Source organism: Aquila chrysaetos, chromosome 12 (genome assembly GCF_900496995.4).
Source record: "Aquila chrysaetos chrysaetos chromosome 12, bAquChr1.4, whole genome shotgun sequence".
In the NCBI taxonomy this organism is placed as follows: domain Eukaryota; kingdom Metazoa; phylum Chordata; class Aves; order Accipitriformes; family Accipitridae; genus Aquila; species Aquila chrysaetos.
The window spans coordinates 1739435-1756270 of record NC_044015.1 but is presented as its reverse complement, the minus strand read 5'-3'; the positions used below and the strand labels follow the sequence as shown (position 1 = coordinate 1756270).

Sequence of the window (16836 nt, the reverse complement as noted above, 5' to 3'; positions counted from 1 at the left end):
AGGCTGACGTTGTTCCCACCTTTACATCCTTCCATAGAAAGTGCAAACACTGCTGTGTTGGTAAGTAGCAGCATTACAGACAGACACAGTAATCCGTGAATTTGCTTCTTGCAAGTTCAACAACTGACCTCACCTTCCTTCCATGGTATTTGCACATAATACACAAGAACCTGTTGTTATGAAGCGTAACAGAATAATAATTTGATCCAGGGAGAAAGAAGGTATCCAAAAAATAAGAGACCGTGACTTTGCTCCAATGTAAAGAAGCTTAACCTATTTATGTTTTAAGGGAGAAAAAACACTGAATAGCTGCTTATCTGCTCTTTCTTCCTATCCAGGTATCTATATTGTACATGTCGTCTTCATTTCCGAGTGTTCCCGTCTAACTTGAAAGCAGGTGTCTTGCTACAGTTGGTACAGACTTCCACATAGGAGAATCCATTTTGAAGAAGGCTTCTCCTTCCAGTGAAAACTGGAAAAAAATGAGCCGTCCATGTCTAGAAGAGAATCAACCTTGTACTTTATGCACATCTGGCAAGAGACAGAGTGAGGCAGCATAGCCTTTTGTTCAGGGATTTTTGTGATCAAGAACCCATGTTATTTTCCAAACAAGAAAACATAAGAGAACATTTATTTGAAAATGGAGAAAGAAGTGTCTCAGAAAAAATGCTCAACTTTCAATGGCCTTTAACAAAAGAAGCTACCATGTCTGAATTTTGACCACACCTCAGAAATAAATTCAGAACAACGATGCAGTACGGAAGTCAATTCATGACATTTTTGGACAGAGGAAGATGTAACATAAAGGTCACTAAAAACACATTAGAAAAATAAATGTGTGCAAAGTGTTTTGAAAGCCTAAATAAAGGGAAAGGAGAGGAAAACAGAGAAAGATAAAATATAGGAAGATGACTCGGGAACTTCTAACAAAGCACCAGATCTGACACCAATACTCACTATGGTCAGTGACAAGTAATTTAACCTCCCATGTAAAATGAGGATAGAGGCAACCTCTTGGGCACTGGGAGACTTAATTAGTTGCTATTTGTAGATTAAACAGAAAGTCTGAAGGTGAAAGCACTGAACGCTAAGTATTATTAGCTTCTGAAGTATTAATTTCTGTAATTGGGCAAGCCCAACATTACAAAAAAGTGGATCAGTGTCAATTTTTGAAAGAAATTTATTCTTATGGTTCTATCATGTCAAAAAGGTACCCAAACGAGGAATTTTGCTTTTAAAAGTAGTAACTGGTAACACATCTATGTAATACACAACGCAGCTTGTCAACTTCAATTCAGAGTTTCTGACTCCTACCCAAATTTACATTCCACATTCCTTAACAGGAAACATCATGTCATCTTAACCAAACAGCTCTCTGTGCTGCAAGCTCCCAGAGCTCTCTGTGAAACTTGCACTGTGCAGTGCACTGACACTGCACTCCTTAACAAAAGCTCATAAGCATTGATTCATTAATGTTCAAACATGTCCGTTTGTGTGGCTGAACTCTTCCTTACACTGCCTGATCCCTCTGTAGCTGGTGCTGGACTTCCCAAGCTAGCTGTACCAGTGGTTTTTGAGCTGGTTTCTCTGCTCTTCCAAGGCAGAGATAAATGACCCTTGTAGAAGTTCCAAATGAACAAGAAAAAGAAAAGGAAAGCAAACCCAGCCCCCAAGAGTTTTAAAACAAGCTTCTCTCTTTGGCTGTCTGCAGATTTCTGTTTTGCTACCTCGTTCAGTAAAGAAGGCGGTACTGAAGACTGAAAATCCTCAGCTTCTGCTTCATTATGCTTATTTGCTGTGGCAATAACATTTGCTTCCTCTGTCTTTTCTTGGGCATAAAGGGCATAGCGGGCCACAGTGATAATGAATTCCTTCCCTTTGGATTTCTCCACCGAGAGACAATCATAGGATCCAGCCGCATCCATTGTCACATTAAATATTGCTATTCCTCCATCATAGAGGAGATATTTAGAGTCCTTGGCCTGAAGTCTGCTCCCATTAAACTTCCACACTATGCTTGCCAGATTCGACAGAGGAACACATTTAAGATGAACATTGTTTCCAAGGGTAAAGAGACATTTTCTCACACTATTTTCTGAAATTATGAAGGTAATTTTTTTAAAGGAAGAACACTGGGGATTTAGTTTAACTTACATAACCAAATACATATTCAAATAAATATAAAATTTAATTCAGCATTCTTGACAATGGGTAATGAAGAGGTAAGGGTTAAAGACAAAGAAATCCCATTACTAACAGGTCTGACGATCAGTGAGTGACACCTTGCTGGCCTTATTCCCACTGATGTGTAACAGAATGAATATGGGACTAGAAGTTTAAGACTTCCACATTTTAATCTGATTTTGCCTTACCTGTACACATAACCATGCATAAATAAATTCACCTTTGTATGCCTCAGCTTCTATATTGGTTAATGACATCTCTTCACAGAAATGCTTTGATGTCTGCACAATGCTTATATCAGCTATGTAAAAGTTCCCCAACTGTCCCGCTGATTGCCTTATTATCATTTGTCATGCAGTCTAAAATATACAAGACTAAAGACAACTCTGACTTTAAAGAGACATTAAGTGGAGGTAAGAGATACAACTTGTGTCACGAAGAAAGCAATGTATCTTGCAACTCATTACGAAGCCACTGCATAATAATACCAGATCACACACACCTGCAATTCTACATTAGAAGTAATTAATTTCCCAATCAGACTAAAAATAATCAAAGTAATTTTAAATGGCTGATAACAAATAGCCTTCTTTTTAAGTGTACTCTTGAATGGTGTGTCATGTATCTGCAGAACAGCATCCTAAAGCAGTGAGAGATTTAATAGGACATCTGATGTGTTGTGTGATTTCTGCAAAGTGGGTGTGGGAGGGACACCAGTAACTTCAAACGGGTCATATTTATGCTTCCCTTGAGAGTAAGAGTTTCAGTCTGAACTGAGGTATTCTGACATTTAGATTGAGAGAATTAAGAGCATTAGGCAGTACCAGCTCAGTGTGGGTTTTTTGGGTCTTAGTTCAAAAGTAATAATCAACATGATTTTAATTCTGTGTTTTTCTATAATGCAAGAATTCCAGTGACACAAACTGAACAAGCATTTTGACCACATGAAGTTAAAATATTCTTTCTTAAAACAAACTTTCACATACCTACACTAAGGCAGCTGGAAGCATCCCCGTATTTCACACTTTGAATTAAGTTCCTGAAAAAAAAAAACAACAAAACAAAATCCCCAAAACCAAACAGATGAAAACACAGACAAGAACTGTTCTGGTTTGTATCATTCCATTTCTAGGAATCATCCTAGTTTTGTGTTACAGACATTAAGAGTGCACTGATAAAGCAATCTCACATCAGGTGTGTAGCTGAAACAACAGCTTTTTTACTTACTCTGTATGACCAGTTTGATTTGCCAGTAAAACACATTCATTAGCAGATTGAGACCATGCGCAGTAAGGATCCCTTGCCAGGACGCAATCCAAGCAGTACTTGTATTGGTGGCACTCAGAAACTGGAAGCTGCACCACTTGAGATAGGGACCCTACATAGAGCATTCCCTAGAAATGCAGGAGGGAGCTCTTTTACAATAGTGAGTGAGATTTTAAGCTGTTATTTTCTAATATGGATTGTAAGATTTTCTAGTATTTATTAAAAATATCAGTAAACTAAAAATCTTGTAAGAATAGATGGTGATATGAATGAGGAAAAAAACTAGCTTTCCATAGCATGTAAAATATCAGAGTTCCTTCCCTAATTTTTTAATGAACATAAAGGCTTATTTCAGTTATATTTTGACATACACAAATTCTTCTTCTGCAGAAAAAAGATGTTTTGTGCTTCTGTTATTAATGAATACACGATAGAAGCAGAATTATGAGACATTTACAGGCTCTTTAAAAGCCAGAAAGAACAACACAGAAGAGCAAGGCCTGAGGCAAGCTATTACAGCAGTCACTTTCCATATGTAGGGACAGAAGTTCTACCTTTTCAGAAGACAGCTGGAGAGATTGTACAGGCTCCGGAGACAGAAACAGCTGTAGCTCTTCCACAATGAACATTTCCCCATCACAATTGAAAGCTTTATGCAAATATCCATCATCTACATAAAATGAAATGTATTTCTAAAGATAAACTTGTTTAAACATAGCATAACATTTTAGCCTGATAATTCATGTTGAAATTAGACAGAGATTTAGAAGACATTCCTGGGCATAGGGAATTTTTAAATTCTTCAAAGCAATTCTTATTTTTTCTTTCAATAAGAGAGAAGCAATGATTTTTTTCCGGTGAAAAAAAAGACCTCAAACAATCCCTGAATTTGCAAATATTATTATGCCAAGTCTCCTTTGATATGGAAAGTTTCTAAAGAGAGCCTTTTAATGTCCAACAAGGCAAACACATTTAATCTAACTGGGATGAAAATATTAAAGTAGCAAGACAGCTTCTGAATGCAAAACTTCAAACAGAGCTGATGAATACTTTTACTTTTTTGAAGTCTCAGAAAAAAATTCTGGAACAAAATACAGAAAAATGGATAGTATCTTTTCCTAAAATAAAAGCACTTACCTGTTCCTAGAAACATAACATCGTATGTTTGTTTATCTAGGCCAGTGACTCTGTCTACTACAATCCTGGTATAGTTTGAACCTCTCTTCAGTAGCACCGGTCTATTACCGATTGGATTTACAGAATTATCCATTAGAGGGTGATCTCTAACAAACTGCAAAACTTTGTCAGGCAAGTCAGAAGAAGTATTATACCCAATACTCCGGGCAAAATTATCAATGCACTAGAAACAAAACATAACGAACATGATTACAATTGCTTTTACATTTCACCAAGGTATATAAAAAAGGTATATTTCCTTCTAAAGATTCAGTTATTTCTATTTATCTTAAAAAGATAAAAATCATTATTTTCCTCACACTTTACAAACTAGCTAATAGTCCCACATGTCTTGTGGAGCAGAACTGTAAGCAAGGCAGCTTTTCTAGGAACCTTTGTATGATGGAATGAGAAAGCAGGTATCTCTTTGCTGATTATAAACACTGCATTTATACTGGTAAAACATGAGCTAATGATTTGCTACCAAAAAAAGATAATCCAGAGGCTGCTCTTTAGTTAGAACAAGAAAAGTCATATTTACAGCACCAGGACGTGGAACTGGCACTTCTCCCCTATATACCATCCACTTAACAGGGGAATGTTCTACAGTTACTGGTCCTTTGTAGCTTCCTTTGGAGAAGACTTCCTGAATATTTTTCATACTGTATGCACAAACAGCTGATATGTCTAATCTTCCCCTTAGAAGAAAAAAAAAACCAACAAAACAACACACAAAATAAAAGCAAGTTTTATTGGCTTTTATATAGAAAGAAATACTCTAAAATAACCCAATTTCCACAGTGCACACTGCTGTATCTTTTTCAGGATTAGTCAAAAGACACCTAACACTAAAAATACTTCTCTGTTGCAGTTTTCATGATTCACTAAGCAGAGAATAAAACAAAGACATTCATAAAAGATGGTATTAAATATGTTTTTGTTAAAAATCAAGGAACGGCCCTCAAATAAATTGAAACAACTTAGAAAATGAGGACCTTTTGACAACCTTTCTTGTAAACAGACGGATGAGCCCAAGTATTATGGTAATCAACGTTTTGACAGGATTCTCCTCCCTTTGGCTCCACACTTCTGACACACACCATTAGTTCTTCTTCTAATCCCTTTAACTTGTCTTTCTGAAAAACACAATACTTCTCTTTGCCTCCAATTATAATGCTTTTCAAAATTATGACTGAAAATTTAGGTAGACTTTCAGGACTGTCTGGATCAGACACTGACGTGATTTCAGTTCTACCAGTGAATACCAAGTCTAAGTGTCTTTGCCACACCCAAAGGAATAAACGTTCTACAAATTCCTATCATAGGACACATTGAACCCAACCTGCCATAACCAGAAATAAAATTCATGTAAGCTCCAGTGGGTATAAACTGACAGGTAAATAGGTGGCAGCAGGTTAAGCTGCACACTGCTGACTGTGCTGCATTCTGATGCTTTTATAAAACATGAGAATTACCTACTCACAGCTACTTTGTCGTTGGTATTTTTTGACATGTAAAGTTTTGATATACTTTGTCTTGGTTTTTTTTCATTAGTCAGAGCATTAAGAAAAAGCTAGTTAACCCTAAAACTTGTAAGTTGTTTCCTTGGAGTTCTGTTTTCATTTTCACAGAACATTACATTAAACAAGCAGGCCATGACAGATACTTCTTTTGGAACAGAAGAATAATTCTGCACCTTGAAATGTCAGCTATTTCCTTTAGTGCTATAAAGACCCAAAGAATCCAGGGCTTTGTGTATGCAATTATGTAATTTTATATGTAATTAGTTTTAATTGCCCCACCATCTGACTAGAGAAAACATAACTCTAAAAACTTGGCTTAGGTGAAGCTTTTGGTTAGTCTTTAATTGAAGGCTTTGGCCCAGGAACCAAAAACATTTTGTTTCAGATGATAATGTTTGCTCAGTTGGATCAAACTATAAGAAAAACAAATGTGGTCCATTAAAACATGCAGCGTAAGTAGCTGGTAGCTTCTTGTACTGAGTTAAAGCCAAAAGGCTGTACTCAGGCTATTAATGCTGAAGTGAGAACCCTTACTCAGTTCATTACAAACTTTAGTAGCATATGTAGCCCTGCATCTCACCATTGTTGGGAAAAAATTCCATAAAATATGCTGTCCTGCCACTTCCTTCTCCTAAGTAAAAAGATGTCCTGGACAATATTGAAATGGAAGTTTAATTCTGGAATGGAACAGGAAAGGCGGGATTTTAAAAATGATGTCCATCTTCTCTGCAGTATGCGTTTTCCACCAAGATCACCCTAAATGAAGGAATAACACCAGAATGCATAAAGAAATAGATGTAATTTTCACCTAATAGCATTGTTTTGGGGAAAAATATAGTTGCCCTTTCAATAAAAATCTCAGTTCAAAGGCAAAGAAAAAAGGTTTAAATGTCAAATGCAACCTGAACAGCTAGTTCTGTTCTAGCAGGAAAAAGAGGGAGCTAGCTCAGAAATAAAACATCTGTGACAGAATTTTGTTTGGTTAGCCAGTGTAGATACCATTGTTAATCACTCGACTATGAAACTTCATCTGAAATACACTAAACAAAATCTTTATACTACAAATACTAACTCTGCAGATACGGGCAATTCTGGACACCAGAAGCTTGTCATAGAATTCAAACTCAATAGCTGTTTCAGTGAAGAACACATAAATTTTATCATCATCTCCATTTGGATTAGATTCACTTTCATGCACTATTTCCATGTTGACAAAGCTTGGTTCTGAAACACATAAATACACCAAACATTTTAAGTTTATTTCAAGAAAAGCATAAATGCCAGATATTATTTTAAAATTAAGTCTAATTGAACTTCTTTGTGGACTAGTGGACAAGGGAAGAGCTCAGAAGTATTTATGAATCTATCAAACATTAAAAGAAGGAACTGTGCTTTCATAAATGGAAAGGGGCTGTGGCTCGTCTCATCACTGTAGTCCATAGTCACGAATTCTTTTAAATTCTGTCCTTAGTTCAAAAGCTCACACTACAAAATTGATACATAACATACTACTACATTCTAGAGAGAATTCATACACCAAGTTAAAGTTCAAGACACTGAAATATATAAAAAACCTTCTTACCATTTAGCCACAATGTTTTAAACTCTGTTCTTAGAGGATTTCTCATACTGCGAAGTATTATAGGTTCTGTTCCCAAAAAATTATTTGAAGTAGCTGAATAAAATTCCCCATCTGTAAAGATTTGGAAGAAACAAAAAAGTGTAAAGTACTTATTTTTAAAATGCAGAGACATATCATAAGGAACCAATTGGGGTTGACATGCAAAAATAGAATTAGGGTAACGGTATCCAATAACTTAGTTTAGATGAGGAAAATCATTTCAGGTTGCATGTCAGTCCAAACATACCTACAAAAACAGACGCATACTTTGGAGTTGGTTCAAACGGACACTTTCCTCTGCTCTCTTCAGCTCTTCCTTGCAAGCTTATGTTCGTCCCATGGATAACCTATGGCAAACATTCATTTATATAGGATGAAAAAAATAACATTTGATAAGTAATTTTCTGGTCTTTCATACTTTTGTAAATGAATTAGGAAAGTTTCTAATTTTCAACAGGAATATTTTGAGAAAGGCATTTAAAGATCTGCCATACTACTCCAATGTCTTCAGTAAAACCTGTATTCAAACATAATTACCATATGATCACAAGTTGGGTGATACGCGTTGGTTCCACAAACATATAAATTAGAGTCATTTATCTTATGGAGGAAGAGGATGTAGTTCTGGCATCTTATCTAAAATAGAAAAGAAAAATAAAATTTACATAATGTAGTGGATTGCATCTGAAAATTTCCCGGTGTCTTAACAGCAAGCAAACAAACCCAACAGATTGAAATGAACTTGCTTTTACTTCGTTTATTAAAAAGAAGCTTGATACTGTAGCCATTTTCATTTTAGCTAGTAACTTAGAGGGGGAAACATAAGTTCCTACCTTGTCCTTTCCTCTATGAATACATTCCAGTTGTCTTTCCTGTGTAGCAAACCAGTATTCCTAAAAGCCAAAAATACTTGTAAGGTGGTATGTTGTGATTTTTTTTCCACAAAATTATGTGTAAAAAAATCCCTAAATGATCCTAACTTTGAACCTACTGGGGTAAATAAGCATTTTCCTATATACCTCCGTAACATACAAGGCATAATAAATAACCTGAAGAGAGGTACTGCTTTGCTTAAAAAAAAAAGATTCTGTGATACAGTTTCAAGCCTTGAAATAGTAATACTTCTATAAGTTTAAAGTCAGAACATTATGTTCAATTTAAGAAAACCACAAGCAAAGTATTTTTTTAAAGAAGGTATGGGGGAAAAAAAGTCTTTTATTTACCCTGGCTATTTCTCTAGAAATATTATTCAAGTCAAGCGCAAATACTACATCTCTGCCTCCAACAAATAAGGTATTGGTCTCCTCATTCACAAGGAGAGTGGAAACATTGGATAATGCTTCTGTCATAAAAGTGTTTATATTTCCAGCTGCAAAACAGAGAAGATACGTTATTTTAAAAACATTTAACACTACAATCACAGTGTTATGTAATAAAAATTCCAGATTGACAACAAATTGTAACAGAACAAAGGGAAAAGCTTGTACACATTTCCAGAACATTTTCTAAATAATATGAAAGTATTTGAATAAATGCATGGATATTCTTTTCCCAATTTATTACAGGAAAATAAACAACACTATTATTATTGCCTATAAGCCAGAAGCTCCAGCTACAACAATTACTGTTCAAGGCATTCCTCACTGTCATTTGGATGAGTGCATCCACAACACTTGAGGTGAAACAGTCCACAGCATTCTTTGTATGCCTAATAAAAAACAAACTCCCAACACCGTGCTATGTTTCATTCTGCTTGTGAAATTACTATTTTTCACTTACTTTGGTATTTTACTGTTTTTCTGGGAATGCAGTTTGCAACAGATGCTTTTGTCTCTTGTATTAATTGCAAAACAAGGTAAAGGACAACAGCAGTGCTACTCATTTTCAGAGAGTCAACTAGAAATAAGTTCTTCCTAGTTTTTATTACTTTTCATTAAATAATTACAGGCAGAAATTTCTTCATGGTTCTTGAAAAAGTTCTGCAGAAGCCCTCTGAAGTAAGTATCTGTAGTCTTCAAGTATTTTCTGAAACTTGTCAAAACCTCTTACATTTTCTGTTCAGACAACTACTTCCAGATGTCCTAAATTAAAAAGAGTTTAAGTTCACTGTAATATTTGGTTACCTTCACTTTTGTAAGAGATGGACAGCCATGCCCTTTTACAAGATTTTGTAGCTATTACCTATATTTATACTAATCAGAAGTAGACGCTACTCTGACGGCAATTCCAAGCTATTACCAGCAAACCAAGCTTTGTAGCATATCTGTGATTCTCATTTGCAAGCTGCAATGTTTCAGATTTTCTGCAGGGTATCTAAGTATTATTTCACAAACAGTAAGAACAAGTGGGAACATTTTGCAGCAGTCAGCTATTTTAAGTATTTAAGAAAAATCACAGCTAAAACTGCTTTATTTACAGTAATTTACCATGTTTTATATGTATGTTATATAAAAATAATACATATACATATCAAATCAACCATACGTTATGAAAAAAGAATTTATATTTTATTAAGTTAATTAGAATCAGGTACTCTTATGCCTGGCATTTTGGCAGTCCATCTAAATGAATATGCCTTCCAGCCGACGCTAGAAAACTGATCAAAATTAAATCTAGGTAGCTGTCATCTGCAATTATAGAAACCACAAAGCCAGATTCCAAATCTGCTTTCATAAAAAAGGGAATCTCTGCTCTTTCTGTACTTTCATCTGTAAGCAAATGCCAACAGCTGAGGAAACCGTTTGCATTAGCGCAAGCCAAGTAAAATATCGTTTGGGTTTGAATACATTTAAATTAGTAAATCAGGTTGGAAACTTCAGAAAACTATTAAGTAACTTCTGTTAGCCCCTGTATTGTAACCCAGGGTGTGAGCCTGCATAGACGGATGTTGCCCACGCGCCCAGACATTTCCTCGGCCAACAGCACCCATCTCCTAGGACATACGGTATTTGAGAACAGACTTTTTCCACCATCCTGTTTTATACTTTCCGGTGACCCACTCTGTTCACAGCACCCAGGACAGCTGGTCCTGGCAATAATGGACACCAGAAATTTGCAGCTGTCCTGTCCCATCACATCTTTGTTTCAGCAGACAAATCTTAATGCTGACCCTAGATTCCCACAGCACATTTTGCTTCAACCTCTTCCCTAACAGGCATTTCTGGACTCCACGTGCGGTGCGGCGGAGCAAAGGTGGCCCAGCCCTGAGGGACAGGAGGTACGTGACTGCTCGTGGCCCCAGGCTCCCCAAACTACGCCCCAACCCAGCATCACTCCACCGACCCTCCTCACCCCTCAGGGGACGCCCCCCACACCCCACCGGCACACAACACCGCTACGCCGACGCCGAACACCCCCCCCCCCCCCAAAATGGCGACGCCTCCCACACCCCACGCCTCCCACACCCCCCCAAAATGGCGACGCCTCCCTCAGCCTGAGGAGCGACCGTTGGCGCCCCGCCCCGCGGCCACGTGACACCGCCCACCCCAGCCAGCCACGTGGTGCCGCCCGCGGGGGCACGCGGGGAACGGAAAGAAGCCGAGAGCGGCGGAGCGGGGCAGCCCCGGTCCCCGGGGACGCAGCTCCGGTCCCGGGGGCGCAGCTCCGGTCCCGGGGGCGCGGCCCCTGCCTTCCCCCCGCCGGGTGACCGCGGGGACGGAGCCACACACGCTCCTGGGGTGGTGGTGGGGAAGGAGCAGTTGGTCCTCGGCGGGGGGGGGGGGGCTGTGCTGTGACTTTTGGGGGAAATCAGAACAAAAACATTCTTCTCCCGTCCCAACGTTTGGCTTCTCGCTGGGTCACCAGGGTGGGCCCGGTGTGTGGAAGCTTGACGCTCAGCAGAAACGCTTTTTTTGTGTCAAACCCCACCCCTAACAACTCATCATCTTTAGTATTTATGCTCATTTCTGAATGAAATGCACGTAAATTGCATAGGCATATGGATGAGAACTGATCTGCATCCTCTTCGTGACTTAGATTTAATTACTGGGATCGAACAGTAAAATAAACCATGGATTTTTGTGCTCAGTGTACACAACAAACAAGAACTTCACAAAACTCCATCTACTAACCTTCGTCCCATTGACATCAGTAAATAACACACAGTAACTTATAAGGCATCAAATAAAGCTAGAACTTAGGGATTCTCTTCTTCATTTTTGTGTTGTGTGACCTCTTAATGATCCTTCATTTTAGACTGTTTTTCAAAATTCTTACTTCCCATCCAACAATAGTTCTGGTTTCTGAAATAGGTCTTGTAAACTGTTCCAAGATAGAACTTCTGTTAATCCCACAAATCAAACAGTCTATAATGAACTTCTGCCAAAGTGGCACCTGTTTTAAAAATTAGATTTTGTTCCTTTGTATTTGCTGCTTTATTATTGCTTTATTACCTGGTGGCAGGATAACGAAATATGACTTCCCCTTCAAAGCAAAGTCTTGCCTAGGAGATAATTTTCAAGGAAATGAGCACAACCTTCTAATGACGTGAATTAGGCACAAAAAGCTGAAGAGAACACACTGCGTGCTAGTGCTTTCTTAAACAGCAGTAACTTTATTGCCCACAGATAACGCAAACATTTTCCACACTTGCTGCAATTCAGCAAGTTACCTACTTAACAAGGTTCACAAAAACTATTTATTTCAGAAGTACCCTATTGTTCTTTGAGCATATTCTCATTTAAGGTGTTTATTATTGCTCAAATCTACAGTCTGGTTGTGATTGGCCACTCAGTCATGAGATATGCAGAATTAAAAGATGATACAGGACTTTCAGGAATTCATTTTTAATTAGAAAATATACCTGCTTGTAGGATAGAAAACAATCCAAAATAACAATATTTGAATTTCTGAGTCCAGACTTTCTTTGGGCACAATACATCAGGATTAACTTTAAAGCAGAATGGAATATCAATAGAAAAAAATACTGTACATTGATTTTGTGAAATAACATCTCTGCACAGATTAAGTGTTCACACTAAGGATGCTGTAGTGTCTTCTAAAAAAAAAAAGAAACCAAACCCAAAATAAATAGGAAAAATGTCATTGGTATTACACCAAAGAAAAGCTTTGAAGGCAAAAAAAAAAAAGAAAACATCTCTATTAGTCCAACACAATTACTCCAAACAGTGTATTATTGACTGTAGTTCTCTTACTCTGTTAGGGCACCTCCCCCAAAATGGGGATCTCCTCATTTCTCTTCAACGAGAGCAAATGTCCTTTCTTCTAGAACCAGGTCCTCACACATAATAAATTTTTGAAGGAAAAGGAGGAAAAAGGTGTAGCCAGGGCTTGAACTTGCCTCTGTAAAGCTTTTCCTAGCTGTCAGTATAAAAGCAAGGGACAGGAGACCTGGCTGGTATCTTTCACAAATGAACACTCTCACTTTACCTCTCCATAGAAGGCGGCTGCACGAGTGTTAAATTTCAGTTCGTTGCAATTTTCCCCCTCATATCCTGTCTAAAAAAGGAATTTTAATTTAAAGGCAACAGTAAACCACATACATACGTAAAGAGAAAGTTTTGCTGTTTTAAAGTCAGTACACCAAGAAAATCAGAAAGACAACTAATTCCTGGGATATGTGAAAGGGTAAAAACTCTTGCATTCTGACTGGGGCACAACGGTTTTGGCATTCGTGTGGAAAGTAACACTGTTGTGTATGGATTTAATGTGCTAGAAGCCACATGAAAAAGTAACTAAGAAATGATTTAGTGGGTATTCTCAACAGAGACATTTAGCAGCACAGAAACAGAGGGACCTTCCTTCCCTCATACACTATAAAATCCTGCTTTACACTAATATAACACTGCATAATCTCAATTCCACTTTTTAGTGCCAAAATGATGCATATCTCTTACAAATGGCCAAATTCACAAGCAAAACATTTAAACCAGAAATTGTTTAGTTCTACATTTATTGCAGATATTAAAAGATTAACAATGCTAACATGTTTACTTACACTGAAAAGAAATGTCAGTTACCCAATAACATAAGCATCTAATTGTTACTAGCTTAGCACTACTGCCAATTTGCACGGAACAGAAACTAGCAAGCTGCTCTACAAGATTAATGGCAAAAAAACAACCAAAAGACAGTAGACACACCACTGAAGTTAGTTAAAATGTTCACTGAAGCTTGCAGTCTTCATGGAAGAGAGCCTGGAACTAAAATAACAGAAAAGAAGCTAGTAAACTTAAACAAGGCAATGTATCTGCATAACAAATGTTTCACATGTACAAGTATTTAAAATTTTCAAATCAGAGCTGCCTGCAAAAGCAGGTCAAAAATAAAAGGGAATTCCTTTTGCAAAAGGAGCGTAAGGTCACCTCTTGGTAAAACAAGATAAGTGGCAGACAGTAACCCACTTGAGAGCAACACTGGAATCTCAGCACCAGTACTGCTCTGGTGATATCTTGTCCAAAATTAAAGTTTGGCACAAGAAAGACAGACCATACTACAGTCATCCAGGGTAGCAGATTAAGATTTTTCCCAGTGTTCACCTTTATTCTCAAGACAGCATTATACTCTAAATTGAATTGCACTCAGAAAGGATGGTACCATTTTCCAATCTGGATACCAACAATTCTCCCAGATTGGATAAGTAGGTGTTTAGCAAATGCACCCCAAATGGTACTATGCCCAACAAACTCAGGTTAAATCAGAGCAGCGCAGAATGCTGATCTGAGTGTGAGAGAGTGGATTTCAATCTAGCATGAAACTCCACTTTGCCTTGTGCCTTTCCGCAAATAGTGTAACATATAATCAAGAATCCTTCCAAAATGTGAATGTGAAAGAAGAGGTGAAGTTTGCAGGGAAATAAAAATTGTGAGCAGCAACACTGGCAGCTTCATCAATGAAACTAAAAGAAAAGCTAAACCCTTTTGAGTGGGTCTGAGACATAAACCAGAGGCCAACAATATTGGTTCCAGAGTGTCATTCTAAAACAGACTGTGACTGATAGATCTCCTTTTTGAAAGGCTCAAGTTTTACACTGTGTAACTGCTAATTATGCACAGGAAAGAGAGGCAGTGAAGAACATACCCAAATAGGAACTTAGAGGTGAGCATACACTGCCAAATACTGTAATCAATGACCTTTCAAGTAGCCTCTGGTCCAAAATGTTTAAGGATTTTAAACACCTCCAAGTAAAGCCTATGAGAAACATCTGGGCTATCAAATGTCTTTAATCAAGTGTGATAACCAGATAAACTTATTTGTAGTTATAGCCTTCATGCTTCAACTTCTTGTAATGTAAAGGTGAAGACACATGTGATGTTCATGGAAAAACAGAACTACCAGCATACTTTTCTATACCTGCCCTCATGGTTTTATTTAGTGATTATATGCTTCAAGGCAACTAAAACTGAGCGATCAGAAAATTACACTGCAACATGATTTTGTTTCTTATGGTTTCAAAGACCCACACAGTAAGAAAAAAAAAAAAACCAAAAAACTTGCATTCATAAACTAAAACTGGTTGTTATAAGCAAGGAAAAGTTTGTTGCTATAGAATGAAAATGAAGACACTCCCTTTCAACCAGCAGGGTTCGTAATGGAGAAAGAATATAATTTTGTTCTTTAAACAGCAGGCACAGGCAAGTTGATAACTGAAGAACACATTTTCTTGCATATTTGTCAGTTAGGAACTTGAGATGATGCCACATTACTGTGGGGTGCTATTAGTGGTATACCACAAGCTCTTTGCTCTACAAGAAGCATGGTGCAGGATGGAAACATCAGCAAGACAGCACTCACTGCTAGTAAGCAAAACATGCGTCAGCTCAAGATCAACTCTTTAAAGAGAACTTCAGCAAAGTAGGTTTTGGTACTATAACATTCAAGTGAAGACTTTTGACTAGTTTTAGAAAGGTAATGATGGAGAATGAGTACACTAAAAAGTGCGATATTAAATTCTGTCACTTTCAGTAATCCAGTCACAGATCCCTTAGTGATGTGCAAGTCGGAAAAAGATGAATGATCAGACCTTGAATGTTTATTTGTGGTAACACTGCTAAATCTTTCATGTCTTCAGAGCTGCTTCAAGCAGTTAGGTAATGCTTTTTGTTGAAGCACAGTAGATTAATCCAGTCTTCTCTTTCAGTAAGTTCTGGAATAGTCCCTTAAAAGTACAAGCTTTTTGTCTTATTTCTTGAGATTTTTCAAGAAAAGAACTTCTGCAAAGCAAATACTTGATAGAAACAGAAATGACTCTAAACTGATGGTCTTGTAAAACTGATGATCCACTTCCAGGTGACTTCCAAATATCTGACTTCCAAGTGTTTTCTTCAGTATTTTCTGCAAACACATGAATTGCACCTGCTCATGGCTTAAACTTCTTTGAGAAGGAAAGAAATTATTCAAGAATTTGTTGGAGAAGAGCTGCAAATTTGTGTAAAAACAAAAAGTACACTTGAAATATGTACTACTTGTTCATTACAAAGAAAAACCTTAGCAGCTGAGGTTTACAAGCAAGAGTTTAGTGTTCTTGGACTCAGATGAACTCAGTTATTCATCCTACACTGAAAGTCTAGAAGCCTATACAAAATAAGCACGCAGGTAGACTCTTCTTAAAATTGGCGTATGGAGGAAACTGCTTTATGCAGACTCCAGAAGTAGATCAGAAGATTAGCCCATCAACAAAATGTAGTATAATAAAATCTGAACTGCCTTGCAAGAAGATCTGAATTTGAGAAGGTTCTTGGCTTCAGAAAGGATCAGAGCCAAACCAGGTTAGTCAGATTTTTCATGTTGCTTATGCCGTTTTTTGGTAAGCCATCTCATCACAAAACAGGCAAACTTGGCCAAAGAGAGAGGTAAACAGGCACTTCCGAGAACAAAATCAGTTGTTTCTTCCTCAGAAGATGACATCCAAGTTGTTAGCTTGCACAATTAATACAAGACTAACTTTAATCTTGGAAAATGTTTTAATACACTAGTATTCAAGTCCACTACTAATGAACAAAGTGTTCTTCATACTGGCATACTCTGCTGAAGATCTTTCATACAGCAGCCTTTGCATATCCGTGCACTTTCTAGCGAGCGAGTCTCTTATGTCAAACCTAGAAAGTA

At 37.5% G+C, this 16836-nt stretch overlaps 2 protein-coding genes across 8 annotated transcripts in view; both read right to left on the bottom strand.

Moving 5' to 3' along the window:
- Positions 1 to 857: 857 nt before the first annotated feature.
- On the bottom strand, positions 858 to 7844 carry LOC115349585 (semaphorin-4D-like). 3 transcript variants are annotated; one of them, XM_030034078.1, is made up of 8 exons: positions 7732 to 7844; positions 6730 to 6905; positions 5168 to 5324; positions 4588 to 4810; positions 4005 to 4120; positions 3412 to 3578; positions 3171 to 3223; positions 858 to 2095 (listed from the first exon to the last, which is right to left on the bottom strand). In XM_030034078.1, exons 1-8 carry the CDS (start codon positions 7732 to 7734, stop codon positions 1470 to 1472), a joined length of 1521 nt encoding a protein of 506 aa, XP_029889938.1. In that variant the 5' UTR covers positions 7735 to 7844; the 3' UTR covers positions 858 to 1469. The 3 variants fall into 3 exon arrangements, with proteins under 3 accessions (XP_029889938.1, XP_029889939.1, XP_029889940.1); XM_030034079.1 differs by lacking the exon at positions 7732 to 7844 and having other exon boundaries at positions 6730 to 7336; XM_030034080.1 differs by lacking the exons at positions 6730 to 6905; positions 7732 to 7844 and having other exon boundaries at positions 4588 to 5258.
- A 173-nt stretch (positions 7845 to 8017) lies between these two features.
- The window catches only part of SUGP2 (SURP and G-patch domain containing 2), a 21730-nt gene continuing 12911 nt past the window's right edge, over positions 8018 to 16836 (bottom strand). Inside the window, exons 10-12 of one of the 5 annotated variants that reach the window (XR_003926152.2) lie at positions 8604 to 8663; positions 8308 to 8406; positions 8018 to 8117 (exon numbers count right to left, since the gene is read on the bottom strand). Coding sequence is in view for 1 of the 5 variants with exons in the window: in XM_030034033.2 (XP_029889893.1) it covers positions 8403 to 8406 (4 nt within the window). In the remaining 4 variants the exon portion in view is untranslated. Of the gene's footprint in view, positions 8118 to 8307; positions 8407 to 8603; positions 8664 to 8993; positions 9140 to 12302; positions 16827 to 16836 lie in introns of those variants that run through there. The other 4 variants (XR_003926153.2, XM_030034033.2, XM_030034031.2 and 1 more) reach the window with 4 other exon arrangements.

Bases quoted from the DNA above. Each gene is read 5' to 3' on its own strand.
- LOC115349585 (XM_030034078.1), bottom strand. The intron at 4,811-5,167 runs GTAAATATGACT...TTTTGTTTCTAG, and splicing joins CAGTTCCACGTCCTGGTGCT to TGCATTGATAATTTTGCCCG. The intron at 3,224-3,411 runs GTAAGTAAAAAA...TTTTTTTTTCAG, and splicing joins AATCAAACTGGTCATACAGA to GAACTTAATTCAAAGTGTGA.